The following is a 27,671-nucleotide window of genomic DNA, read 5'->3' on the forward strand; positions in this document are numbered from 1 at the left end:
AAAAAACGCGCCCGCCTTCCATCATATTACATCATATTTCAACGCACAGTGCGTTACGCACTGATAGGCGAAATATATTTGCTTGACCTATTTAATTGACTGCGATGTACAGCGATGAAACCAGTGCACGCCCACTGTGTGTGCCCTGCGTCTCGCCCGGCCTGAGAGGTAGTTACTCTCTTTCAGACAGTGACTTCCTGTGAATGAAAACAATTATTTATATTTGATATATTAACGTTATATTTCTAGGGCTCTAAAATAAAAAATAAAAATAAAACATTTTCTTCTTCTCCTGCTCTTTACCAGGGCGGGCGGCGCCCCAGCGCCCCTAGTGGAGAAACCGCCACTGGCTACAGGCCTCCTTGGAATTAATTACTTAATCATAATTAAAATAAATATGACAATATTTGTACGATAAGAAATTACGCATTTAGGGGAGCTCCAGTAGCTCACCGCATATCTCGGCGCTATTTCTGCGTCGGGGAAAACCGTGCTCGTCACAGATCTGGGGGACACGAGTTCGATTCCCGGACCCGCCGTCATTTCTCAGAATGTCTTCCCCTGCTCTACATCCCGTTTCAACCTGTTTCTGTCGGTCATACTTGACCAGAAAAGCGATAAACGCTAAAAAAAATAAAGTAAAAAAAAAAATTACTCATTTGATGTCGGAAAATTAATAATATTGATTCATCTGATCACAGGGCAGCTGCTTAACCATATCTGAACCAGCTATTTTGGACAAATGTATAATTACTTTAATTACTCAGATATTCAAACACAATTATGCAATTATTGTGAAGTGATTGAAAATAATAATTATTTAATGCCTTCTGTGGAATTTGTATTTCTTATTTGTTACACATCTGTTTTAATGATTAATTATATACATTTGAAAGAATGCAGGTCAACATGCAATGTATCCCATTGATTGGTATACAATGGGACAGACCTTTGTTTGATTGATTGATTGAAAACTTTATTAACAGATTGCAGAATGGGTACAGTACAGTACAGCTCAATTACATACAATTGTTAAGGGGATGCAGACCAGAGAAAGACTTTCATCTTGTTTACATCAGGGTCCCCCATTTTCAATTCATCATAACATATATGACACACACGACATACAGATAGACAGTACTGCTACATCTATACATTTATGACATACCAGATTTGCAAATACAGTACTGTTTGTGATACAAAAAGAGTCCAGAAAAGAGAGTACATTTGACGTAGAAACTGTTGGAGGAGGTTGGGTAGGAGGGGTGGGTGGGGGACACTGTACAAGCACAACTGTACATTGGAATATTGACAAAACCATACTTGGTCATTTACTGTACATTGGAGGGGGTTGATATAGCTATAAACCTGCATTCCTTCGAATATATCATTAATCAATTAAACTTATATTGAAATACACCATATAGCCTATACACCAACACTGAAATGACAGTGGATAAATAAATAAATAAGAACTAAAGCTAATCGGTGGAAATAGACTGCATTAATATTCCATAACAAGTCTTGTGTGCGCCTACGTGTCTAATGAATGAACAGTATAGGCTTAATATATTCCAGTTACCTGTTTCATTAGGATCCAGCACTATACACATGCTCTGCCCCACGCACAGTACAAGCACAGTCCGCATGTATACAGACTGTACCTATACTGTACGTAGGGCAGAGCACACATACAGCATCTACCAAATCCTAATGAAACAAGTCATTAATGGAATAACAAGCCATACTGCGTTCATTCATTACGCCGTAGGCTATATATATTATATTTCATTAATTCATTCATATACAGTACTGCGCGCGCGCGTGTGTGTGTGTGCGCACGCGCTGCGGCAGGTGTACCGCTGTACTATATATGATGCCAATACATTAATCTAATCTAGTTTTGATGGGTCGCAAGACTCGCAAAGCACTTCCGCCATTCCATTTTCACACAGCTGCGTCACTAGTTGCCTTATAAGGAGCTCTGGAGGCGTTGTTTTGTATGCAAATGACCTGAATGGGAACGCGCTTTTGAGTTTAAGACAGAATCACATTCGCCAAGCAGGTACCAGATCTTGTCACAGGTGCGACCGTTTCAGCCACTTAAGACATATTACCAGCACGTTCGGGAGTGAACTTGTCATTGATTCTGTCTCAGGCTACGTTTAGACGGAGAGAGTCTGAACAGAAACCGCAAAAGTCGTCTTACGGTTTCACTTTTAATTTTGCGTTTAGACTATCGTTTTGGGATGGAATTCTCCGTGCAGACGAGGCTGTAACGACTCCAGACGACTGAGCCCCGCTGTCACACGATTGGCGCATATGTCACATGACGTGCTGTGAAGACCCGCCCTACTCTGCCTCTGATTCGCAGACAGTTTAGATGAGAGCGCAAAGGTTTACCGTTTCTAGGAATTCCACCCTGGAAGGTAGTCTCACTTTTTTGCGGTTTCACCCCGTAAAAACGCTGTTTCCGTATAAATGAAAGGCACATCCGAAAAAAAAAATTGCAGATTCACCTGCTAGCGTTTCCGTCTAAACGGGGCCTCAGTGGTTCCAAGATAAGTCTTCCAAAAGAACTCTTTGAACATTTTTGGAGAATGAGACCCATTGTCTCTGCCACAAGGCTGGGAATTCTGCCTTGAGTGGTTGCCACGGTAACTAAGGAACCATTGCATAGAAGCTGGTCTTTTTTTCTGTCACAAAACTGTCCTTTTTGACCAAATGTTTTGTCAGTAATTTACCAGTGACTTCAAATATGAAAGATAAACAATGCAGTGTTTGCTAATACTGTAGTAATAGCTGACAGGACATCAAGTTGGTTCCAAGCTGTTCCCTAGCAAGGCAATTCCACTGAAAATGTCTAGACCTTTTCAGGAATGTTCTGTTGCTATTCCGTTGCTATTCCATTGCTAGAGGAACAGACTTGGCCCCTGTTTATATCCTGTCATCAACCAATGAAACTATAAAATAATGAAGGGTCATCACGTCACTGTGTAGTGCGTGAACAACACACATTGGTGCCAAGTGTGGAAACCTTCAGTTCGACCAACACTGAGTTGAATGGGATCGCCATTTAAACATGGTTATTACCTTGGATGTCAGAATCATCTGGGGCGACAGTGGCTCGGGAGGTAGAGCAGTCGTCTGGTAATCCGGAGGTTCCCGGTTCGATTCCCGCTCCTCCCAGGCAGTGTATCAAATTGTCCTTGAGCAAGACACTTAACCCCTAATTGCTCCAGATGAGCAGGTTGGCACCGTGCATGCCGTCGGTGTGTGAATGTGTGAGTGAATGGGTAAAAGTGAGGAACTAATTGTAAAGTGCTTTGGATAAAAGCGCTATATAAATGCAGCCATTTACCATCTGCAATTTGTTGAATTGTTAACTAGCTAATGTTTGATATATTGGTTAATGTATATTTCCTCAGATAGCTTGTATATTTGAATACAGGCTTCAATGGAACTGGCACCAAGCAGAGCATAGAACACTGGTTTTCTGACGTGACGACCGTTTCCTTGTTAGCAACTATAACAAACATTGCAACAGGAAATACAATGGACCCCATTTAGAATGTTTATGTTGTCAAGTTAGAAACGGTCTATAAGATAGAATTCAGAGAAAACATTCCAGAAAAGTTACAACTGAAAGGGTTCATTTGGATCGAAATGGCTATTGCATGTCACCTCACTTTGTGTATGTGTGTGTGTGTGTGTGTGTGTGTGTGTGTGTGTGTGTGTGTGTGTGTTCAAGTTCAAGTTTTGTTTTATTTGTCACATATAAGGTGCATTACAGTGAAATGCTTTGTTCTGTATGAGCCCCCTGGTAATGTGCTTCATACAGTAAAAAAAAATAAAAGGAATAAAGTCCAAACACTATACAAAATATACAAAATATACAATATACAAACTAAAATACAAGATGAAGTACAAAATGCAAACAACGAGGTACAAAATGCTAACTTTTTGTAAATGCAAAAATGCAAACACGAGGTATGGATGTAGTGCAAATCTCTTTGTAATAAATTGATAAAAAATATGGTGTAGTGTTAAAAAATGTTTAAGTGTCTAAAGTGAAGTGTGTGTGTGTGTGTGTGTGTGTGTGTGTGTGTGTGTGTATGTGTGTGTGTGTGTGTGTGTGTGTGTGTGTGTGTGTGTGTGTGTGTGTGTGTGTGTGCCTGCACCACAGAGGGCAGCTAGCACGCAGGCCGTGGCAGTGTACGACTTCAACGCAGAGGAGGAAGATGAGCTGGGCTTCAGCGCCGGGGACGTCATCGATGTGCTGGATCGCTCGCATGCCTTGTGGTGGAGAGGCAGGGTGCGGGGCAACACCGGCCTCTTCCCTGCCAACTATACATCAGCGCTGTGAGAGAAGCGCCCCTAGGCAATGAGATGCGATGAGTCGTTAATACGTGTTTAGACTTATATGGATCTGCGGAAGAGAAATGTGGAAGAACAGAGAGCGACAGACTTGAAGAGCAGCCAGGCGACTTCAATCAAGGTCAAAATTGCGTGGGACTAATGATGCTTGAGATAATGTTCACACGTTTTTATTTTGGATTGAAAACCGTGCTTGACCGTATGTCTTGTGTTGTTCGTCGTGTTTAGTTTATGGTGTTTTAAGGAGCCGACTGAAGCAAAACCACAGGATTGTCCATTTATTTAAAAAACAGACGATATACGTACTGAGTCTGACATAAAAGAACGATAACAACATATACTATATTTTATATATATTTGTAGGTGTCTGTCAGTCTTAGGTATTTATTTACTAAATGTCCCATTGCCATACTGGTGTATTTGTTATAAGGTTTGTTCGATACAATAGTGCAGTGGTTCTCAAACTGCTGGTGGTACTTGAAAACATTTACAAAAAAGCACAATTTTTTTTTATTTTTTTTATATATTTTTTTGCAGTCAGGCCACTGAACTTAGAAGCAGGCCAGGCCAGTGTTTCTGGTTGCGGTGGCGCGATAGTTAGATAACCTAAGTGGGGAACAACCAGGAGATCACTGTGACAGAGCGTAATGCAGTCTAAACAGTCATAAATCTTTAATTCAACTTCAGCCCTGATCATAACTATTTTTTTTTGATTTTTTGTAATGTCAGATAAAAAATGAAATACTCCCACTTTTCCGAAAGTATTGGTGTTAAATCTGACATTACAAAAAATCCATCAAAATCTGTGTTGCTGCTAATCATTGACACATGCCTAGCCTGTAATAATCCCCCCCAGAAAAATTTACTTTGCATTTGATATATTGAAAATATTTTACTTTTTGTGTTTTTTTTAACAATAATTTGTGATGCCATCACACAAACTGGCATTTAAAGGGTAAAATTTCAAAAATTCCTGCACCAGAATGCAGGAAATTAAGTTTTTGTAACAAAATGATTGTGTGTGTGTGTGTGTGTGTGTGTGTGTGTGTGTGTGTGTGTGTGTGTGTGTGTGTGTGTGTGTGTGTGTGTGTGTGTGTGTGTGTGTGTGTGTGTGTGTGAGAGTGTGCGAGAGAGAGAATGATGGACAATTGCTTGCTGTGTGTGTGAGAGAGAGAGAGAGAGAGAATTAAGTACATTTTCTGAAATACAGTTGTTCTTAATTTTCTCACTTGCTATGTGAGAATGTTAGTTATTATGTTCTCAATGCCCCTTGCATTGTATGAGTTGTGTGGAAGAGTTTGCTAGTTCTAGTGCTATCCCTTTGTACATTGTGGCTGTGTCTGACAAAAGTTAACAATAAATAATGGTATTAGGAATACATTTGCCTCCTGCGTGAACTGTGCATAGCTGAATAGACTGTATTTTAACGCCGGTCATATGGTACTTGGAGAGCCAGCTACGTTCTCAGGTGGTACTTGGTGTAAAAAGTTTGAGAACCACTGCAATAGTGTATTTCTTCTTTTTTGTGTTACATTTTTTTTTACTGTCGGTCTTCATTATTTCAACAGTTTTATACAAGTTCTGATAATAAATCCTATATATTCATAACACATATCCATGCTTTACATTGACGTGTAATTGTATTCATTCATGGAAATAAAATGGTGTTGTTTTTTAATCCGTTGTCATGCTGAATGTGTCCATCATCTTAAGGTCTGTATAGCCTATCGGCTATCAAGTTCAAGTTTCAAGTTTTGTTTTATTTGTCGCGTAATGTACATTACAGTGAAATGCTTGATTCTGTATGAGCCCCCTGCGATTGTGCTTCATACAGTAAAAATTTAAAAGAACAAAGGTCAAACACCATACAAAATATACAATATACAAAACTAAAGTACAAAGTGAAGTACAAAATTCAAACAATAAAGTACAATCAAATCATTCTGCTTACTATTTCCAATTCCAACCATGGTCACAGAGAATTACACCTTCCAAGCTCCTCCCCGTCTCCACTCAAAAGAAGTTGAGCGTCATCATATCACCTGTTGTACCTCTCACCTGCACTGTACTGTACAGTAGCTGTGAACAGGTAAAGGTGTGTTCAAGACGGCGGGGCTTACCCGTTGACAAGAGAAGTAGCCTATACAGTAGCTGTTATGGCCGAGTCTCAGCTCGCGTGCATGGACGACGAGCACATCAACGAGAAGATCTCGGAATCCAAACCAGAGTTTTACTACAGCGAGGAGCAGCGCGCCGCGCTGGAGCAACTGCTGCGCAACGGCGACGGCGCGTTCAAGGTGCGCTTGAAGGAGGACAACGTTAAAGACTTTCTATCCGCCAGAGAAATTAAATTAATCCGTGATACTTTTCACGAATATGACACGTCGGACAGTGACTCTGACTCGGGAGAAAATGAAAAGTGTAAGGAGGAGTCCAGTGCGGATTCGGGGGTCCACTCGACATACTGGCCCCAGATGTCGGACACTGAGGTCCCCCCCCTGGACATTGGCTGGTCGGGCAGCAACGGGTTCTACAAAGGGGTCACACGGGTGTCCGTTTACACCCATCCGCCTAAGGATAATGGCCCACATATAAAGGAGGTGGTCAGGAGACTCATTCAAGAATCGAACAAGGTACAGTAAATGATCAATTCATGGAAAATTATTTCGATAAGGAACAGTCATCACTGCCACATATAGAGCAGTTTATTACAGCATATACAGTTCAACTTAACCACTGGCTAAGATTTATGCAATTTCATGAACATGTATTTGACCTACTTGGCCTGTACTGAGCCAGGTTATACTACAGGTTATACTGCTACCCGAGTACTATACTATCTGATGATGTCATGTGATGTCTAATTGTGAACAAGAGACAGTACCCCAAGGCTAAGTGCAACTATAGCTTACTTCCTGTAGGCTAATCATGCGTTTGATTTGAGAAAACAAGGACATAGGATTTTCTCAGTTCATTAGACATGGCTTTATAATTTGTTATGAGAACAATCAGATTGATTGATTGAATTGATTGAAAAGTGTATTAACAGATTGCAGAATGGGTACAGTACAGTACAGCTCAATACATACAATTGTTAAGGGGATGCAGACCAGAGAAAGACCTTTGTCTTGTTTACATCAGGGTCCCCCATTTTCAATTCATCATAACATATATGACACACACGACATACAGATAGACAGTACTGCTACATCTATACATTTATGACATACCAGATTTTCAAATACAGTACTGTTTGTGATAAGTGTCCAGAAAAAGAGTGTATATACATTTGACGTAGAAACTGTACATTGGGGGAGGTTGCGGGGGGGACTGTACATTGGAGGGGGGGGGGGGGTTGAGTAGGGGGTGGGTGGGGGACACTGTACACTGTACATTGGAATGCTGACAAAGCCATACTTGGTAATTTACTGTACAACTGGGTTAGGACATTTGTAGGGGCCAGTTTCGAATTGCAGTCTCCCGTAGGTGTTCTTTGAGAGTGTTCTTGAAAGTGGGTAGTGATTCACATTCCTTTACAGCTTTGGGTAGGGCATTCCACATTGATGTGGCATAATTGCTAAACGTGTTTAGTCCCTTGTTTGAGCCGAATCTGGGTTTAACATGATTTGTGGAGCTCCCTCTGGTGTTGTGATCGTGGTATTCACTGACCTTTGGGAAGTATTTTGACATGTACATGGGTACCTTGGTCGTGTAGTGTATCTTGTAGACCAGGCCCATTGCAAGTTGCTGTACTCTGTCGTCTACTCTAAGCCATCCTAGGTTGTCAAAGTGGGCAGGGGTGAGGTGGGTTCTAGGAGTCCGGTCAAGCAGTAGTCTGACTAGTTAGTTTTGAGATGTTTGTAATTTGGTTTTTAGTGCCTTTGAGGTGCTTTGGTACCATGAGGTGCAAGCATAGTAGTAGTACCCTTGAATGAGTGCTCCTGCCAGAGTCTTCAGGGTATTCTTGTTTACCAGAGAGGAGATCCGGTACAAGAATTGAGTTTGTTGGTTGACTTTTTTTATTACATTGGATGCCATTTTGTCACAGGAAAGATTAGCCTCTAGGATGGAACCCAGGTATGTAATTTCATCTTTCCTTGTGACAATATTGTCTCCCACTGTAACTGAGTAGCCGTCGGTCTTGCTGATCTGAAAGATCAGATATTTGTATTTCCTAGATAATACAGCAGCATAGTGCAGACTTCAAACTTCAAGTTAGTAAAACCAGTCCAGTGTATGTAAGATATATGCTTGGTAATTGAATACCTCTGCATCAAGAACAGTATCTGAAATTAAAAAAAATATTTAATAAAAAAAACTACTAAATCGACCTACTGTCTTTTACTATTAATTTATGCACAAGGAATCTACCTTGCCTATTCCAACCTACTATGCTAATATGTCTTTACTACTATGCACTCAAGACTGTAGCATTCAAGTTCAACACTATTTAACGAACAGTTACTTACCCTTAGTTAGCTGCCTGAGTTGTAACCTTCCTGCGTCAGCTAAATGACTAATTGTAAATGTACTGTAAAATGTAAGAAATAATCTCCTGCATCACAGCTTTCCCTTAATGGTTTTCATAGATTTGTTTTGTTTAAAAGCATCAGAATTTGATCAGGCGTAATATAGCCGATACTGATCAATTAAAATATGGCGTGATCGCCCGATACCGAACTTACTGATCCGACCGGGACATCCCTAATGGTGATGATAGATTGCAATTTTGCCCTCATTAAATCCAACATAAGGCTGTTTTGTAGCATATTATTATAAAAACATAAACAACCCCTACCTGAGGTTGCTTGTTGCTTTTGGATAAGCGGATTGCACTTTAACCCTTTCATTACTATAGAAGGTTAACCCTTTCACTAGCACACTACAGACGGTTAACTGTCTGTAGTGTGGTAGTGAAAGGGTTAACAGTCTGTAGTGGTAGTGAAAGTGTTAACCCGTTGTAGTGTGATCGTGAAAGGGTTAAACTCCAACTCAAAGCTTGTTCTAGGCTTATTTATTGTTTTCACCAGGGGGGGATATCTAAAAATATTGGGCCAACATACCACGCCCACTGAATATTACAGAGAATTTTGGAAACAGGGAAAGGGTTTTATATTCACTGTTCTAAAAATCTGCTGATATGGGAAAGATTCACAGGCACGTTTCAACAAGACGGAAGCATAGAAGGCTAACAGGACAGCTCATAATTACAGGTTCACATCAGGACTTGTAGCGGGAGGACAAAGGCTTGTTCAACCTTATTAAAAAGAAAATTCCCTTCTTCTCAGCACGTCATACGAAAACGTTATACATGTACACGACACGATTACATCTCTGAGGCTCCTTTGGTTGGCCTGCTAAATGGGCTACAGCATGCCATCCTGAATGTCAGGATGCTCCTCCCTGATTGGCTTGGCACATGTCACTGCATGGGCTGCTAGAGCCTAGCAGCAGCGTAAAGAGAGAGGTTTTGTCCTAACTGGCGGCAGAAACAGAGTTGCTCTATTTGAGCCGTTGGAAGATGGTAACACTATCTAGGCGAGACCAGGGCTCATGCAGACACCGCGTGACCGTGCTGGGCCACTGGTGTCTAACTATATATATAGTTAGATATCCTCTTCTCCTTTCATTCTTTTCTTTTTCCTTTATTTTCATTTGAATAAAATATATAGGCTAGTTTATAGCTTTATAAGTTATAACACATTGACATCAGTTTGTAAAGGTTATATAAATCGTCCCCTCTTGTCTTAGGTCTACAGTCGGTACAACAGCCTCCGACAGCTTAATGAACTCATCCTGTTCAAACTTGACAACATAAACGTTTCTAAAAATGGGCCCACTGTCGCAGTGTTTGTTAATATCAATAGCTGGCAGGAAATATGGAAAGGTTTATGCCGAGATTGTTTCCCTCAAGCTAAAGTAAACAAGTTGCCACATGCAACTTGTCAGGTGATGTTCTTTGAGAGACGGTATGTGTACACAATGCCGCTACCTATCCACACATCAGTACCTTGACATTTAAATAAACACACACACACACACATGTGCATTCACACCCACACACACGCACACACACACACACACATTGTGGAACCAGAAAATGACCCGATAGTGGATGGATTCTGAGAGTGAAACTGTCTAGGAGGAGGAGGAGACCAAAAATGGTGTACCATGTCAGATGTGTCCCTACAGGAGAAAGTCTTTGTTGTCGGTACACTCCATGTGTATTATTATTATTATTATTATTATTATTATTATTATTATTATTATTATTATTATTATTATTATTATTATTATTATTATTATTATTATTATTATTATTATTATTATTATTATTATTATTATTATTATTATTATTATTATTATTATTATTATAATTATTATTATAATAATAATAATTATTATTATTATTATTATTATTATTATTATTATTATTATTATTATTATTATTATTATTATTATTATTATTATTATTATTATTATTATTATTATTATTATTATTATTATTATTATTATTATTATTATTATTATTATTATTATTATTATTATTATTATTATTATCATCAATCGGTTGCCTGCGTAGACTCAACACCTATGGCAAGCCGTACCATCCTTGTTGGGGGGGTGTCGTTCCATTGTCATGTAGGCTCGTGAGACATGTATTTGTGATGTCAGCTTATATACAAATACTTTTTGAAGGAATGAGGAAATGCTCTTTCCTCATTCCTTCAAGAAATATTCATACTGTCAACCAAAGATTCATACCCTCTACCGAAAATTCATACCATCAACCGAAGATTCATAACCTCTACCAAGGGTTCATAGTCTCTACCAAAGATTCATACCCTTTACCAAAGATTCATACCCTCTACCAAAGATGCATATCCTCTACCAAAGATTCATACCCTCTACCAAAGATTCATACCCTCTACCAAAGATGCATATCCTCTACCAAAGATTCATACCCTCTACCAAAGATTCATACCCTCTACCAAAGATTCATATCCTCTATCAAAGATTCATACCCTCTACCAAATAATCATACCATCTACCAAAGATTCATATCCTCTATCAAAGATGCATACCCTCTCCTCTGACATACTATCCGCTCTACCTTTGAGTGACACCTTCTCTGCTCTCTCCACAGAGATGGCAACCTCCACCAACCTCCACCCTCCTTTCAGCCCTTGCAACCTCCTTCAACAAGCTCTGTCCCCTCGTTGAGAAACCTGCCCGCCGTTCCCCACCCAGTCCATGGCTGACAGATCCAGTGAGAGAACAAAGACAGGTCCTGAGAGCAGCTGAAAGGAAGTATAGAAAGTCACGCCTCACTGCTGACATCGACACATATCACAACCTCTTGTTAACATTCTCCAAAACCATCACTAATGCCAAAGCTTCTTTCTTCCACCATAGGATCGAGGCCTCTGCCAAGAATCTTCGCAAACTGCATGCTACCATGTCCTCCCTCCTCACTCCCCCCCCACCCCCCCCTCCCTCATCTTTCTCTGCCGAAGACTTTGCGATCTTCTTTGAGGAAAAAGTGGAGAACATCCGCAGCTCCTTCTCCCAACCCCCACCCATTCCAAATGCTGAATCGAGAACCTCATCCTTCACTCTGTCATCTTTCTCTCCCATTACAGAAGCAGAGACCCTGACACTGGTAACGTCGAACCGTCCGACTACTTGCCAGCTGGACCAGCTACCCTCCCCACTCCTCCAGACCATAGCACCAGACATCCTCCCATTCCTAACTGCAACCATCAACTCCTCACTCAACTCGGGGGTGGTCCCCACCTCCCTAAAACAAGCCAGAGTCACGCCGCTCATAAAAAAACCAACCCTGAACCCTACCATCATAGGCAACTACCGTCCTGTCTCTCTTCTCTCCTTCCTTTCTAAAACACTTGAACGTGCTGTATCCAACCAACTTACTGCTTATCTCTTACAGAATGACCTCCTAGACCCTAATCAGTCAGGCTTCAGGACTGGTCACTCCACAGAGACAGCCCTCATTGCGGTCACAGAGGCACTTCACTTAGCAAAAGCGAAAGGCCTCTCCTCTGTCCTGATTCTCCTAGATCTATCTGCAGCCTTCGACACAGTCAACCACCAGATCCTCCTTGCGGCCCTCGCAGGAATGGGAGTGGCTGGCTCTGCGCTGACATGGCTGTCATCATACCTCAATGACCGCTCCTACCAAGTGTCATGGAGAGGGACCCTGTCGGCCACCCGCCCCCTGCGGACGGGTGTCCCCCAGGGCTCGGTTTTAGGACCCCTTCTCTTCTCCCTCTACACTAAATCACTGGGTAACATTATCACGTCTCATGGCTTCTCCTACCATTGTTATGCCGACGATACTCAACTCTTCCTCTCCTTCCCTCCCTCAGATATCCACGTCTCTGAGCGGATCTCGGCCTGTCTGTCCGACATCTCCGCCTGGATGACGTCCAACCACCTCAAACTGAACCTAAGCAAAACAGAATTGCTCCACCTGCCGGCCAAATCCTCCCCCCTAACCGACCTTTCAATCACAGTCGAGAATGCAGCTGTGACTGCGTCCCCGACCGCCAAGAACCTTGGTGTTGTCCTCGACGACCAGTTGAACTTCTCTGCTCACATCGCAGCGACGACCAGAACCTGCCGATTCCTCCTGAGCAACGTCAGAAGGATCCGCCCCTTCCTGACAAAAGAAGCCACCCAACTCCTCGTCCAATCAACAGTCATCTCCCGCCTCGACTACTGCAATGCACTGCTTGCTGGCCTCCCGGCCACTGCCACTAAGCCTCTTCAACTCATTCAGAACGCAGCGGCCCGCCTGATCTCAAACCTACCGAAGTCGGCCCATGTCACCCCACTTCTTAGGGACCTGCACTGGCTCCCCATTGCTGCACGAATCCGCTTCAAGGCCCTCGACCTAGCATACCGTGCGGCAAAGGGAATCGCTCCCGCCTACCTCCGGTCAATGGTCTCTAACTACACACCCTCAAGACCCCTACGCTCTGCATCTTCTGGCCGCCTCAGACCTACTCCTATCCAAGCTCCGGGAGGGTCATCAAAGAGAAGTCGCCTATTCTCAGTCCTTGCCCCACAATGGTGGAATGAACTACCCACCCCAGTTAGGACAGCCGAATCACGTCCAATCTTTCGCCGTCGACTAAAGACGCACTTCTTCAACCATTATCTGAATTAAAAAAAAAACTATAAAAAAAAATATCTAACCCTAACTAACCGTACTGTCATGCACTTGTCCTAATAAACTAACCTACACTGTAGCACTCAACACTTTGATGAACATTGTTGCTCAGCTGATAGAGTTGTGCCCTTCCTGATGGCTTGTCGTACAGAACTTGTAAGTCGCTTTGGATAAAAGCGTCAGCTAAATGACTAAATGTTAATGTAAATGTAAATACCCTCTACCAAAGATTCATAACCTCTACCAAAGATTCATACCCTCTACCAAAGATGCACAACAACAATAGATCGCTAACGCTGTGGCGTCCTTGACGAAGACGGACAGGAGCACTTGGATTGGTCCCCTGGCGCGGCTCACGTTGACGCCTGTCTGCTCCCGGCTGCCCTTGGGGGGGAAGGACGACGGGATGGGTTAATCGCAGATACGAATCGCATTCATGCATCGCATGCGTGCCGAATGATGACCTCTGAGCAGGTCCTAAATTATTATTATTATACCCTCTATCAAAGATTCATATCCTTTACCACAGATTCATATCCTCTACCAAAGATTCATATCCTCTATCAAAGATTCATACCCTCTACCAAAGATTCATACCCTCTACCAAAGAGCACATTCTTTTTTGTTACAACAATTCATTTCAAGAAGCTACGCTGTATCGTCTTCCATTGTATATTTTATATACAATATACATAATAATATACATTTGGCTTGACTTGACTTGACTCCTGTTGATCCTAGGATGAGACTAGTGACTATATCCCCAAATGAAGACACGAAAGAAACCTTGGCTTAAATGATGAAAGAATTCATTTGAATCCTTAAATGATTCAGAACAAACGCTAACCGCCGGCGGTGTCTACACATGGGGCTGTTTGCCAGGAGGATTGGCAGAGGTAAGGTTGGCTCAGCACCAAACATCCCCCCTACATCGGCAGTGACTAAATAGTTAGAACCATATGATGGTAATAAAGAACACAGAGGGACAAAAAAAATCTGAAAATAAAATACTACTCTGAAAAACGGTCAACATGTCAATGTTTGTTTTGTATCATAAAACCCTAGTGTACTGAAGCTCAAACCTGTTGTGGTGTCATCAGGTGTAAAGTCTGAAATGGCTCGATAACATAAGTAGTAATAATCAGAGTAGTACATAATATGGTATGAATCTTTGGTAGAGGGTATGAATAGTGGATTGGCAGTATATTCTATCTGTAATAATAATAATAATAATAATAATAATAATAATAATAATAATAGTATATATGGTATACATACTACATAGTAGTAGTACACTGCGCCAGAGTAATTAAGAGTCAGCCAGTCCTCACAGTTCTCAAGTTCTACAGCCGTTAGTTCTCCAACTATTTGGCAGCAGCCCATGCCCCCGGTTGTGGAGCTACTGGCACGAAGGACTGGCCGAGGCAGTTTGTGATGTGTCGAGGGCTGAAAGGTGCTCCTCATCTTGCCTAGCTCCTCATAGAGGGGGTGGGAGGGACTTTCCAGTATAGCGTCCAGCTTGTTCCTCATCCTCCTAGAGTAGCTCATGTTCACAGATATTGATCATACTTTCCTAGGACTTAGAAATAACATCATGTGACATCGTACACCCGAAAGGGGTTAATAGATCATTTGTTAAAAAATGGAATCGGATCACATTGGCCCCTACAGTGTGACATCAGGTGGGTAATTCATCTGTTAACTCATTGACTGCCACACTCTTCTTCCCATCTTTACTCAATAGCGCCAGCGTTATTGACCATTTTAGCGATGTTTGCAGACCCATCGTGTGTTCTGTATTATAGCTATGGAGACAATAGTATGGCTCATTTGACAGGCATTGTTCATAGTCCATCACTGACTAACCAGTTAATTCCTACATACTGTAGTTTGAACACTATTACACGCTAAACATCACCCCTTTCTTTTTTCATAGATCGCGAGATATGACGCATTATAAGCAATATGCCCAAATCGTTCGGGTTGCTCGCCTGAAACCCCAAATACTTCAAAATAAAATGTATATACCATGTACATATGTCTTCACAAAATCATCATGGGGGGGGTTGTTGTAACTTAAAACTGCGATCGTTACCAAAAGCATGTTTTAGGTCCTTTAAAATATGACACTGTGATCGGTACAAAAACATGTAAAATAGACATAGAATAGACCTTACCTTAGCCAGAAGGTACTCCAAAAAGAATAATCCCCAGTGATCCCATCGCCATCGCGATTAGTTGTGTATATGTGTATACTCGTGTTTACGGGAAATAGGTTTGAGGCGATAAAATCTTCGAGCGATCGCTCTGTCGCTCTGTCCTCTGAGGGGGAGGAATTCTTGCAACACATTTTTTTTAAGTGTCCCCCACTAAACTATCCCAGTTCAAAAGGTAGGCGATACTGCCACCTGGCAGGATTCGATCATCATTGCGATTTTAACTTAGGCAGCGGTGCAAGGGAGATACAGGGAGGTCCGCGTGAGAATGGGGATCAGAGGAAAAAGATCAAAGGATCAAAACCAGAGTATACTCGGGTTTTGGCTCTCAACGGTTGGCGACGAAACCCGACAATACTCAGGTTTGGCGCAGAAAGAGTTAAAGGGGAAAAGGTTCCGGGGGAGGAAATGTACGTTACGAGGTTCTTGGGACGAGGCTAGACGATGGCGAGAAACCCCCCGGTGATCACCCGGAAGAACCAGTTCCTGCCGGAATGCCGGCCGTTATTTCCTCATAGATCTCCGAGGCGTTCTGATGTACATGAGTCATGAGTCATAATGATGGATGAGTAAAGTGGTAACGACAGGGTTTTTAACCATAATAATAACGGTGAGACTCGACGTCCACTATCTGATGAACGTCCATCGGTTTTTCTTTTCTCGCATTCATCCATTCATTCACACACCGATGGCGGAGGCGACCATGCAAGGTGCCAACCTGCACATCGGGAGCAATTAAGGGTTAAGTGTCTTGCTCAAGGACACTCAAGGACACGCTGCCCGGGAGGAGCAGGAATCTGACTACCAGACGACCGCTCTACCTCCTGACCCACTGTCGCCCCTATGTACAGAGCCTGCCTGTGTTTATCAATTAATTTGTGGCCCACTATGGCCCACTATGACAACTTCACCACACACACACACATCCTATACCTGACACAATAACAACACAGTTATTGCAATACAACGTTCACCAATGCTTACTAGTACAGTATGTGTAGGGAAATATGGTGGTTCACCCTCTGTATGGTTCCCGACTGTATAAGTACTGCTACGCTTTGCTCGCTTCATATCACAGCCGGGCAAATTACATGTAACATAGACTGAAATTAACAGTAGATCTCCCAGGCAACGGTATGCCATGTGATTTTATTTCACTTACTCAGACAGACAAGTTGGACCATTTCAACAACTTCAACAACAAATTAGAGGCCCGGATTTTATGTTTAGGTGATATAAAATGCTTCTGAATAAGTAAAAGGAAATTACATGAGACATGCGGGAGATACAGTATCAAGTTAATTTCAGTCTATGTTCATTTGTCCGGCTGTGATATGAAGCAAGCAAAGTATAGCGTTCATATGCAGCCGGGAACCAGCCAGGTTCATCCAGGTCGTGTGAATATTTTCCCTAATGGAGTTGCACTTCCGCGTTCGGTTTGCGCAATCTGATTGGCCACTGACGTTTCTGGTCATGTGACATGTGCGCCAATTGCATGACACCTGTTTCTGCGCCTATTTCCGCCTCGAACAGCCTGCAAACTACCTAACGCCTAGTTTATCACTGGTTAAGGTTAGGCGACTCTTTCGAAGTTGGTTAAGGTTAGAGTTTGGAATCAGGGCTGGTGGTCTATCGCCCTGCTCTAAGACAAACTCTAACCTTAACCAACTTCGAAAGAGTGCCTAAGCTTAACCGGTGATAGAAACAGGCGTCACACGATTGGCGCACATGTCGCATGACCAGAAACGTCAGTGGCCAATCAGATTGCGCAAACCGAACGCGGAAGTGCAACTCCATTAGGGAAAATATCCAGGTCTGCCACCACCACACATTGACCTATCTCAAACTCCGCCCTCCTTTCTTCATCCTCCAATCACAGCTGTTGCTTCCATTGGTTGGCTGAGGAAAGCAACAGTTGTGATTGGAGGATCAAGAAAAGAGGGGCAGGGTTTGAGATATGACATATCTCATCCATCTCATCCATCTCATGACATCCATCTCATCCTGCTGTCTCTTGAACCGTCTCTCTCCAGGTGGTGGCCATCGTCATGGACCTGCTGACGGACCTGCAGATCCTCCAGGACCTCCTGGATGCAGCGTCCAGGCGCGGGGTGGCCGTGTACGCCGTGCTAGAGGCGCGGGGCATACCCCACTTCCTGGATATGTGCAGCCGTCTGCAGATCAACGCAGCACAGCTACGGGTGAGACGGTAGCATAACACAACACAGCGGTCCATTACAGGGAGAATCAGATTAAAACCCCATTACGGGATTCGTTATTTATTTAATTTCATGCTAAATAGACTGCGTTTATATAGCGCTTTTATCCAAAGCACTTTACAAATTTAGTTTTTAATCAATCAATATGGGGTATATTATTCACATACATTGTTGAAGAGTTTGGTAGCTGGAAAATATGCTATTTGGAACCTATTTGGAACCAGTATTTACAAACATTGCCAGTGTAAACTAACCTTTTACAGCCTAAATATAAATAGTATGCAAATACAGTAGTGTTAGTCTCTCTCTCTCTCTCTCTCTCTCTCTCTCTCTCTCTCTCTCTCTCTCTCTCTCTCTCTCTCTCTCTCTCTCTCTCTCTCTCTCTCTCTCTCTCTCTCTCTCTCTCTCTCTCTCTCTCTCCCTCGTGTTTCTTTATTGGTGGTGGGTCTACTCATTTGTTGATGTTTGGATAATTGATTGGACCTTTAGACCTCTTCAAACTAATATCAATAACTGACCGGATATACACTTGGGCCCAAGCCGTTCCCCTAGCAACGCAGTTCCATTGAAAAAGGTCTACAAACACAAACAGCAGCTGAACAAGGACACGTTTAGAAGAGTGCCTCCACGGGTCGCTGGTTCAATTCCCACCGCAGCTACAGGGGCAGTGTCTGTGATTATGATCTGCGATTAAGGATGTCCTCTGTACCATGTAACAAACCCAGTACGAGGTTCTCTAAATATGAGCATGTTCAGTAAAAAGATCAGCACTAACTTTAAATTTTATTACCGTAAAAGATTTTAGTAAAAAAAAGACTTATTTCAAGAAATCTTGCCAAGCCAGATTTACTTACTGAACTGGCAGATTATTTTACTTGTTTCAAGGACAGCCGTTTTTTATTTCTTATTTTTGCCAGATAATTTTTGCAGTGTGGAGTTCTCTCTCCTGATTGGATAAAGTGAGAACAGGATACCAGAAAATGGAGAGCAGAGAGACTTGACTGACCAAACACTATATTATTTGAACACGTGGACCACTTATTTTAACAACAAAATACCACTTACAGCACCTTTTAATGTTAATACATTTCAGATAGCTTATCACCGGGCTTGTGAGATGTGGTTATTTGTCCATCAAGTGAATAGAAATCATAACACAAAGGCATGTTATTATTATATTTCCCTGTGAGTCGCAGTACCTGAAAGATAAAGTGCCCGCCTAGCTCCAGCATTCCTCTGGCCAGCTCCTTGTTATTCTAGCTCCATAGAGACACAGGACCTACCTGTATCCGGTGCATGCGAGGTTTGAAGCTCTGCCCCGCTTCACCGGGTCTGTAAGTGGAACGCTGGAATAGTGCTGTCAGCTGATAAGCTTCTTGAATGCCCTATTCAGAGTCCCGGGCTCTGTTACTGTTATTCCTTAGAAATGAATGTTCATGGATCCTGGAGAACAATCCTGAAGAATGTAACTCAATGCTTGTTCAGCCATTGAGGAACACGTTCCCCCAGACGCACCACAAATCACCTCGGCCAGGACTGACCTGGCCAGCGGCTTGAGAACTGGATAACCGGAGAACTTAGTTAGAACTGATGGATTTCTAATTACAGAACCCTTTCACAGACTCTGGCGCACTTTGCACAAGGACTCTCATATCATTCATTCATTTATTCACATCTTAAATCTAATTTGTATACCCACATTTATATTCATATATGCTAATCGGCAGTAATCTGTTTACTTACACCAGGGTATACAGTAGTTTTGCAAGTATTGCACAAAGTATTGTGCATTGCATAGAGTAGACTTAGGTTAGATATATATATATTTGTACATGTAGTTGACTTAGGATAGAATCTGTATATTATACCAGGGTGGGCAGTACATAGGCCCATAGTGATATTATCGATCGAGTATATATATATATGTCTCACCTGTCCAGCAGAGAGCACCTTTAACTTCATTTTTATATTTTGTATTATCTACTTTTTCTATTCCTTTTTTGATCCACTTTTGTTTTTCTCAGATTTTCTCCCATCCCAATTTTTTGTCGTTATGCCAATTCCCCCCTCCCCTTCCTGGTCGTTGCTCGCATGTGCCCCCCACTGGTCGGTCTAGGGAGTCCTGAAGTCTATCAGATGCTTCCTCCGTCACATAGGAGACAGCCAGCAACCTCTTTTCACCTGCCAGCGCAGACTCTCATTGGTGAAGTCTAACGCGTGGGAGGTCACACTACCTTCACCATATCCCTTCTTTGCTGTGCAGGCGCCCTGACCGACCTGTAGGAGTCGCTGTTTACAACAACCAGAATACCACCCCACCGGCTTCCCTCCCGCTGACTCTGCCAATTGAGTTAGTATGACGGCCGGCCAAGCCGGAGGCAACGCTGACAGCCGGATTCGATACCGGTGTCTCTTGCCCCACAATGGTGGAATGAACTACCCACCCCAGTTAGGACAGCCGAAACACGTCCAATCTTTCGCCGTCGACTAAAGACGCACTTCTTCAACCATTATCTGAATTAAAAAGAAAAAAAGAAAAGAAAATCTAACCCTAACTAACCTTACTGTCATGCACTTATCCTAATAAACTAACCTACACTGTAGCACTCAACACTTTGATGAACATTGTTGCTCAGCTGATAGAGTTGTGCCCTTCCTGATGGCTTGTCGTACAGAACTTGTAAGTCGCTTTGGATAAAAGCGTCAGCTAAATGACTAAATGTAAATGTAAATGTGTATGTCTTGCGTTGGTGACGAGCGTTTAGACCGCTGCGCCACCCAGCCGCCTCTACTTTTTCTATTCCTATAGTTTATTTCCATTACCCTGTCTGTACCTCCCCTCCCCCTCCCCTGTTGCTGGTTTGACTCCCATATTTAATAAAGATCCATTTTATCTTTCCTTCCTGCAAAGGATTAACGTCGTAATGTGTCCTACTGACGTGTCCGTTTCCGTGTTTACATCTCTCTCTCTTACATCTCTCTGCCCCTCTCTCTCACTCCACCCCCCCCCCCATCTCTCTCTATCTCTCACACACACACACGCGCACACACACACACACACACACACACACACACACACACACACACACACACACACACACACACACACACACACACACGCACACACACACACAGTGCTTGGTAAATAGACATGCCCAGCCTGTATGCTCAAGGGGTTTAGTTTTCAAGCTCCTCATTGGGTTTGGGATTTGCTTACCTTGAAAGTTGAATTTAGTTGTGGGCGGTAACACACCTCACACACCAGCGAGGCAGACATGGTACGACACAGTATACCTGATACTGTAGCCGGCTGTTGTTGACTCAGGCTTACAGTACATGTCATGTCATGTCATGTCATCCCAGGTCGGGTGTATGACTAAACGGGTGTCTCTTTACAGAACCTCCGTGTGCGGACGGTGAAAGGCTCAGGGCTGGCCCTGTCCTTCGGCAAGCTTCCCGGCTCTCTGTGTTCCAAGTATATGCTGGTAGACGGAGAGAAAGTCATGTTCGGGTCTTACAGGTGAGAATATCACACTGCACTGGGTATCACATGCTCACAGGAGTCTGAACTGTGGTGGACTTGAGCAGTAGATGTTCTAATGTGATCCTAACTCCAGTTGAATTGTCCACTCCAATCTACTCCAATCTACTCCACTCTACTCTACTCTACTCTACTCTACTCTACTCTACTCTACTCTACTCTACTCTACTCTACTCTACTCTACTCTACTCTACTCTACTCTACTCTACTCTACTCTACTCTACTCTACTCTACTCCACTCCACTCCACTCTACTGTACTCTACTCTACTCTAGTCCACTCTACTCTACTCCACTCTACTCTACTCTAGTCCACTCCACTCTACTGTACTCTACTCTACTCTAGTCCATTCTACTCTACTCCACTCTACTCTACTCTACTCTAGTCCACTCCAATCTAGTCCACTCCACTCTACTCCACTATAGTCCATTCTACTCTAGTCCACTCTAGTCCACTCCACTCTAGTCCACTCTAGTCTACTCCACTCTAGTCCATTCCACTATAGTCCACTCTACTCTAGTCTACTCCACTCTAGTCCATTCCACTCTAGTCCATTCTACTCTAGTCCATTCCACTCTAGTCCACTCTAGTCCACTCCACTCTAGTCCACTCTAGTCCACTCCACTCTAGTCCACTCTAGTCCACTCCACTCTAGTCCACTACTAGTACTACTAGTATTGGACTGGGTAAGAAGCTATCTAAATAAAAGACAACAATTTGTGACAATGAGAGATTATAAATCTGAATGTTTGGACATTGCTTGTGGTGTCCCCCAGGGGTCAGTGTTGGGTCCAAAACTGTTCATCTTGTACATTAACGAGATATGTAAAGTATCCAATATATTTAAATGTATTTTATTTGCGGATGACACTAATCTTTTTTTTTCTGGTGAGAATGTCCAGCAGCTTTTAGAGGTCATCACATCTGAAATGAAGAAATTGAAGGAATGGTTTGATAGAAACAAATTATCATTGAACTTGAGCAAAACTAAAATTATGTTGTTTGGAAACTGTAGATTGGATACTCAGGTACAAGTTAAAATAAATGATGTGATTATTGAAAGAGTTTATGAAAATAAATTCCTAGGTGTAATAATAGACCATAAAATCTGTTGGAAACCTCACATAAAACATGTCCAATCTAAACTCTCACGAAGCATTTCAGTCATGAGTAAAGTAAAGCACATCCTGGATAGAAAATCACTCTACATTCTCTACTGTTCACTAGTTTTACCATATTTAAATTACTGTGCTGAAGTCTGGGGAAACAATTATAAGTCTACACTACAACCACTTTTTATACTCCAAAAAAGGGCCATAAGGATAGTTCACATTGCAGGTTATCGTGATCACACTAACATATTGTTTCTGGAGTCAAAGACATTGAAGTTAAATGATCTTGTGGAATTTAAAACGGCACAATTAATGTATAAAGCAAAAAGTCATGCACTTCCAAGAAACATTCAAGAATTGTTCTTTGATAGGGAGGGGGGTTATAATCTGAGGGGAGAACACAATTTAAAGGTGCTAAACGTACGCACTACCATGAGAAAACACTGCATCTCAATATGTGGAGTGAAACTGTGGAACAGTCTTAATGTGGTGTTAAAGCAATGTCCAAACATGAGACAATTCAAACTGATGTATAAGGAAATTATGTTCACAAGGTACAGGGATGAAGAAGGGACTTGATATTCACAGGTGTTTACATTTTTATTTTGTTTCTATTTTATTTTATTTTATACATATATAGTTTTTGTTTTTTGTTTTGCATATATATATATATATATATATATTTTTTTTTCTTTTCTTTTCTTTTTTATGTTTAAAATAGTACACTCATTTGAGTAGTGGAAAAGGGGTAGGATTAAATAAGTGTATACTTCTTCCTACTCCTTTTCGAACATGCAGATTGAGTTGTTTTTCTTTTTTGTTATTGTTTGTTGTATTCATTGCATGTTCGAAATAAAGACTTCAAATAAAAAAAAAAAAAAAAAAAAAAGAGTCTACTCCACTCTAGTCCACTCTAGTCCATTCCACTCTAGTCCATTCTACTCTAGTCCATTCTACTCTAGTCTACTCCACTCTAGTCCACTCCACTCTAGTCCACTCTAGTCCATTCCACTCTAGTCCACTCTACTCTAGCCCACTCTAGTCTACTCCACTCTAGTCCATTCCACTCTAGTCCATTCTACTCCACTCTAGTCCACTCAAGTCCACCCCACTCTAGTCCACTCCACTCTAGTCCATTCTACTCTAGTCCACTCTAGTCCACTCTAGTCAATTCTACTCTAGTCCACTCCACTCTAGTCCACTCCAATCTAGTCCACTCCACTCTAGTCCATTCTACTCTAGTCCACTCCGATCTAGTCCACTCTAGTCTACTCCACTCTAGTCCACTCTAGTCCACTCTAGTCTACTCCACTCTAGTCTACTCCACTCCATTCCACTCTAGTCTACTCCACTCCATTCCACTCTAGTCTACTCCACTCTAGTCCACTCCACTCTAGTCCACTCCACTCTAGTCTACTCCACTCTAGTCCATTCTACTCCACTCTAGTCCACTCTAGTCAATTCTACTCTAGTCCACTCCACTCTAGTCCACTCCAATCTAGTCTACTCCACTCTAGTCCATTCTACTCTAGTCCACTCTAGTCCACTCTGATCTAGTCCACTCTAGTCTACTCCACTCTAGTCCACTCTAGTCTACTCCACTCTAGTCTACTCCACTCCATTCCACTCTAGTCTACTCCACTCTAGTCTACTCCACTCCACTCTAGTCTACTCCACTCTAGTCCACTCTAGTCCACTCCACTCTAGTCTACTCCACTCCACTCTAGTCCACTCCACTCTAGTCTACTCCACTCTAGTCCACTCTAGTCTACTCCACTCTAGTCCATTCCACTCTAGTCCATTCTACTCCACTCTAGTCCACTCAAGTCCACCCCACTCTAGTCCACTCCACTCTAGTCCATTCTACTCTAGTCCACTCCATTCCACTCTAGTCTACTCCACTCTAGTCTACTCCACTCTAGTCCACTCTAGTCCACTCCACTCTAGTCCACTCCACTCTAGTCTACTCCACTCCACTCCACTCTAGTCCACAACACTCTAGTCTACTCCACTCTAGTCCACTCTAGTCCACTCTAGTCCACTCCACTCTAGTCCACTCCACTCTAGTCTACTCCACTCCACTCCACTCCACTCTAGTCCACTCCACTCTAGTCTAATCCACTCTAGTCCACAACACTCTAGTCCACTCCACTCTAGTCCACAACACTCTAGTAACTAGGGGTGTAAAGGTACACGTATCCGTACCGAACCGTTTCAGTGTGTACTGTACCGTACCGAACGGCTGTGTACCGAACGAATACAACGGTATGTTAACCACTAACGACCGCCCACCGGGGGCTCTTTTTCCCCCGCAATATAATAAAATAATTATTATTTAAATGTTTTTACAAGTCGATTATTAATTTCATATAGAATATTCATTGACAGCCCTACAAGTACAATTAGTTACTGCACACTACATCACCCCTGAGTGGAACATGGAAAGCCAAACTTTCCCTCACTGTACTGAAAAACCGCACCGAACCTTGACTTCAAAACCGGGGTACGTACCGTACCGTGGTTTTTGTGTACCGTTACACCCCTGCTAGTAACTCATCATCTCTTTTATCTTACAACAAGATAACATTTTCCATCTGTTCACCTCACTCCAATCATCGCAGCAAAATGGGATTATAACATTTTCTTACATCGATGCAAAATATAGCGATATATCGCTTTATCAATCCACCCCCCCACCTCTAGTCCTCACATGACAAAAGTACAAGTCCAAGTACAAGTCCAAGTACAAGTTTACCAGGCTTAGGTCTCTCAGGGTGAAACTGGATTTCTAAATGTGGGTCTCGGCCTGAGAGGTTTTTAAGAACCCCTGTGGACAGCAGTTCAAGTTTAGTTCAAGTCTTAACAGCTGTAGTACTAATAAAGTGCTAATAAAGTGCTAATAAAGTGCTAATAAAGTGCTAATAAGGTGCTAATAGGTGCTTGTGTCTTGACTCTCTTCCAGCTTCACCTGGAGCTCCTCCCGGATGGACAGGAACACGATCACCGTGATGACGGGACAGGTGGTGGACTTTTTCGACACCGACTTCAGGGAGACATATGCCGTGTCGGAGCAGGTGAACCTGTACGAGGAGTTCAACGTCACCAAGCTGCCGCCGCCCGCGCCGGTCAAGAAGCCGCCCGAGCCGCCCCAGGCCCCGCCCCAGGCCCCGCCCGTCACCACCTCCCGCTTCCAAGTGTCTATCGGGGATTCCAGGCAGGTGGACATGAAGGTGCCTGCGCATAAATACCACAATCCTAAGTACTCGCTGGTGGTGGGGAACAGCTTGGCACGCACCGGTTCCCTGCAGGATCTGTCCACTCGGAAGGACCCGCTGGGCAACGGGCCGGATCAGAGGAACGGCTTGCCGAAAAGGTTACTCCACGCCAACAACACGGGCGCGGCGGGTGAGAAACCGGACGGGGTCGGCCCGCGGTCGCCGCTTCCGCCAGCCGTGGTGGAGGAAGATGAGGAGGAGGAGGAGGGGAAAGGAGGCGCGAAGAAGCCGCAGGCCCTCAGTGTAAAGAAACCACGTAGCTCCTTCAGGAACTTCCTGAAAGGCAGAGGAACCGATCAGACCCCCGAGGCCCGAGAGGAGCACACGGTCCCTCCGCAAAACCCCTCCCCCGCCTGCAAAGTCTCAGAGGCCAATGGCGTCGACGCGGGCGAGCTGGAGGACACGTTCGAGATAATAGAGAAACCGTCGCTGTTGAAATTCATGAGCAAGAAACCGGCAAAGCTCGTCCAAAGGAGCATGTCCCTGCAGACCCTCAACACGGCAGAGGACGACGGTACGTGTTCAAAATGTGTTCATCTCTCGCTTGTCCCTGCACTGTCGATTGCTCCTCTCTGTCTGGATTGCTAGTCTGTTGGCTAATCCACCTTTCATTCTTCTTCCCGACAACAGGGTTTAAGGGGCGTAAGCGTCATCAAAAGAAGAATTGCATTCAGTCTTGAGACGCACGGAGGAGGAGGAGGAGGAGGAGGAGGACGACGAGGAGGAGGAGGAGGAGGAGGACGAGGGTTTCAGCTGCAGTATAGAGAGTTGAAAAAGGAGGGCATTTCAAGAGAGATAGCCAGATGACCTCACGGTGTGGTGACACACACACACACACACACAGCAAAGCCTGGGCCCCAGTATCAGGTTACTACGCTGTATCTACTATATGTGACGTCCCTTAAGACTGAGTGCAGTGTGGCCAGTAGCTGTCCTACGGGGGTGGGTGTCACTGTTGTTTATCGTTACTGACGTGATGAGCTCGTATTGTTGTCTATCTGAACTAATGTGATGGCCTGCGCCGTTATATATATATATAAAATAATGTCCCTCTTCCATCTCAGTGTTGCAGACAATGCCAAAAAGGAGCCAAGATCTTATCTGTTAGTACTGTATGTATGCTAAACATCACAGATGCATCCACTGAGGGAGAAACATACTGTAGCCTATGTTATAGCATTATTTTTTATTATGCATCATCCCACATAATGGTGTGTTTTTTAATTATGTCCCGTTGGATTCCTTTGAGCCTACTGTTAGTAGTGGTGAAGACGAAAGGGTAGAGGAGACGGCCTGCATCGTCGAGCTTGGTGCCTGTATGTTATTCAGGTTGCTATGGGGACAGGAAAAGTGATCGGCGATGCTCTCACCCACAAGTATCAGCTTACCAAAAGGACCATTTGGTAACAGACTTAGAGTGTTGTGTATATAGGCTGTGAATAATGAACACAGTGTTGAGCGACCGCATAGTTGTACCGGCAACATAGAGGAACGCATCCTATATCTGTGTCGGGCACAGCATTGTCTGTATGTCTGGGTTTGTTTTGTTGGTCTATGGAGAGACTGTATTCTCCTCACTCTGAACATGAGGACTTGTTGTCTTGCACTTTGTTTTGCCTGTTTTTCTATTATTATTATTATTTGTTATTAAAACTTTGAAAGGAAATTTAAAAGAAATTAATAAAAGTGAAGTCTTCATTATTATTAGGCCTACCACACACATGATGCAAATGTAA

General features: G+C 43.0%; 2 protein-coding genes across 3 annotated transcripts in view; both read left to right on the forward strand.

The window, feature by feature from the left end:
- grap2a (GRB2 related adaptor protein 2a) overlaps positions 1-5,921 on the forward strand; it is a 46,114-nt gene extending 40,193 nt beyond the window's left edge. For both annotated transcript variants that reach the window (XM_084328462.1, XM_084328463.1), the window contains one exon: positions 4,187-5,921. In XM_084328462.1, coding sequence (XP_084184588.1) covers positions 4,187-4,366 — 180 coding nt within the window. In that variant the 3' untranslated portion in view covers positions 4,367-5,921. The remainder of the gene's footprint in view (positions 1-4,186) is intronic.
- Positions 5,922-6,471: 550 nt separating this feature from the next.
- On the forward strand, positions 6,472-27,612 carry fam83fa (family with sequence similarity 83 member Fa). Its single transcript, XM_084329804.1, has 5 exons — positions 6,472-7,010; positions 17,823-17,990; positions 21,407-21,528; positions 25,623-26,449; positions 26,566-27,612. The coding sequence occupies exons 1-5, from the start codon at positions 6,534-6,536 to the stop codon at positions 26,613-26,615; spliced, it is 1,644 nt and encodes a 547-aa protein (XP_084185930.1). The 5' UTR covers positions 6,472-6,533; the 3' UTR covers positions 26,616-27,612.
- Positions 27,613-27,671: the final 59 nt, after the last annotated feature.

Source organism: Notolepis coatsorum, assembly GCF_963971535.1.
Source record: "Notolepis coatsorum genome assembly, chromosome: 14".
NCBI classification, from domain to species: Eukaryota; Metazoa; Chordata; class Actinopteri; order Aulopiformes; family Paralepididae; genus Notolepis; species Notolepis coatsorum.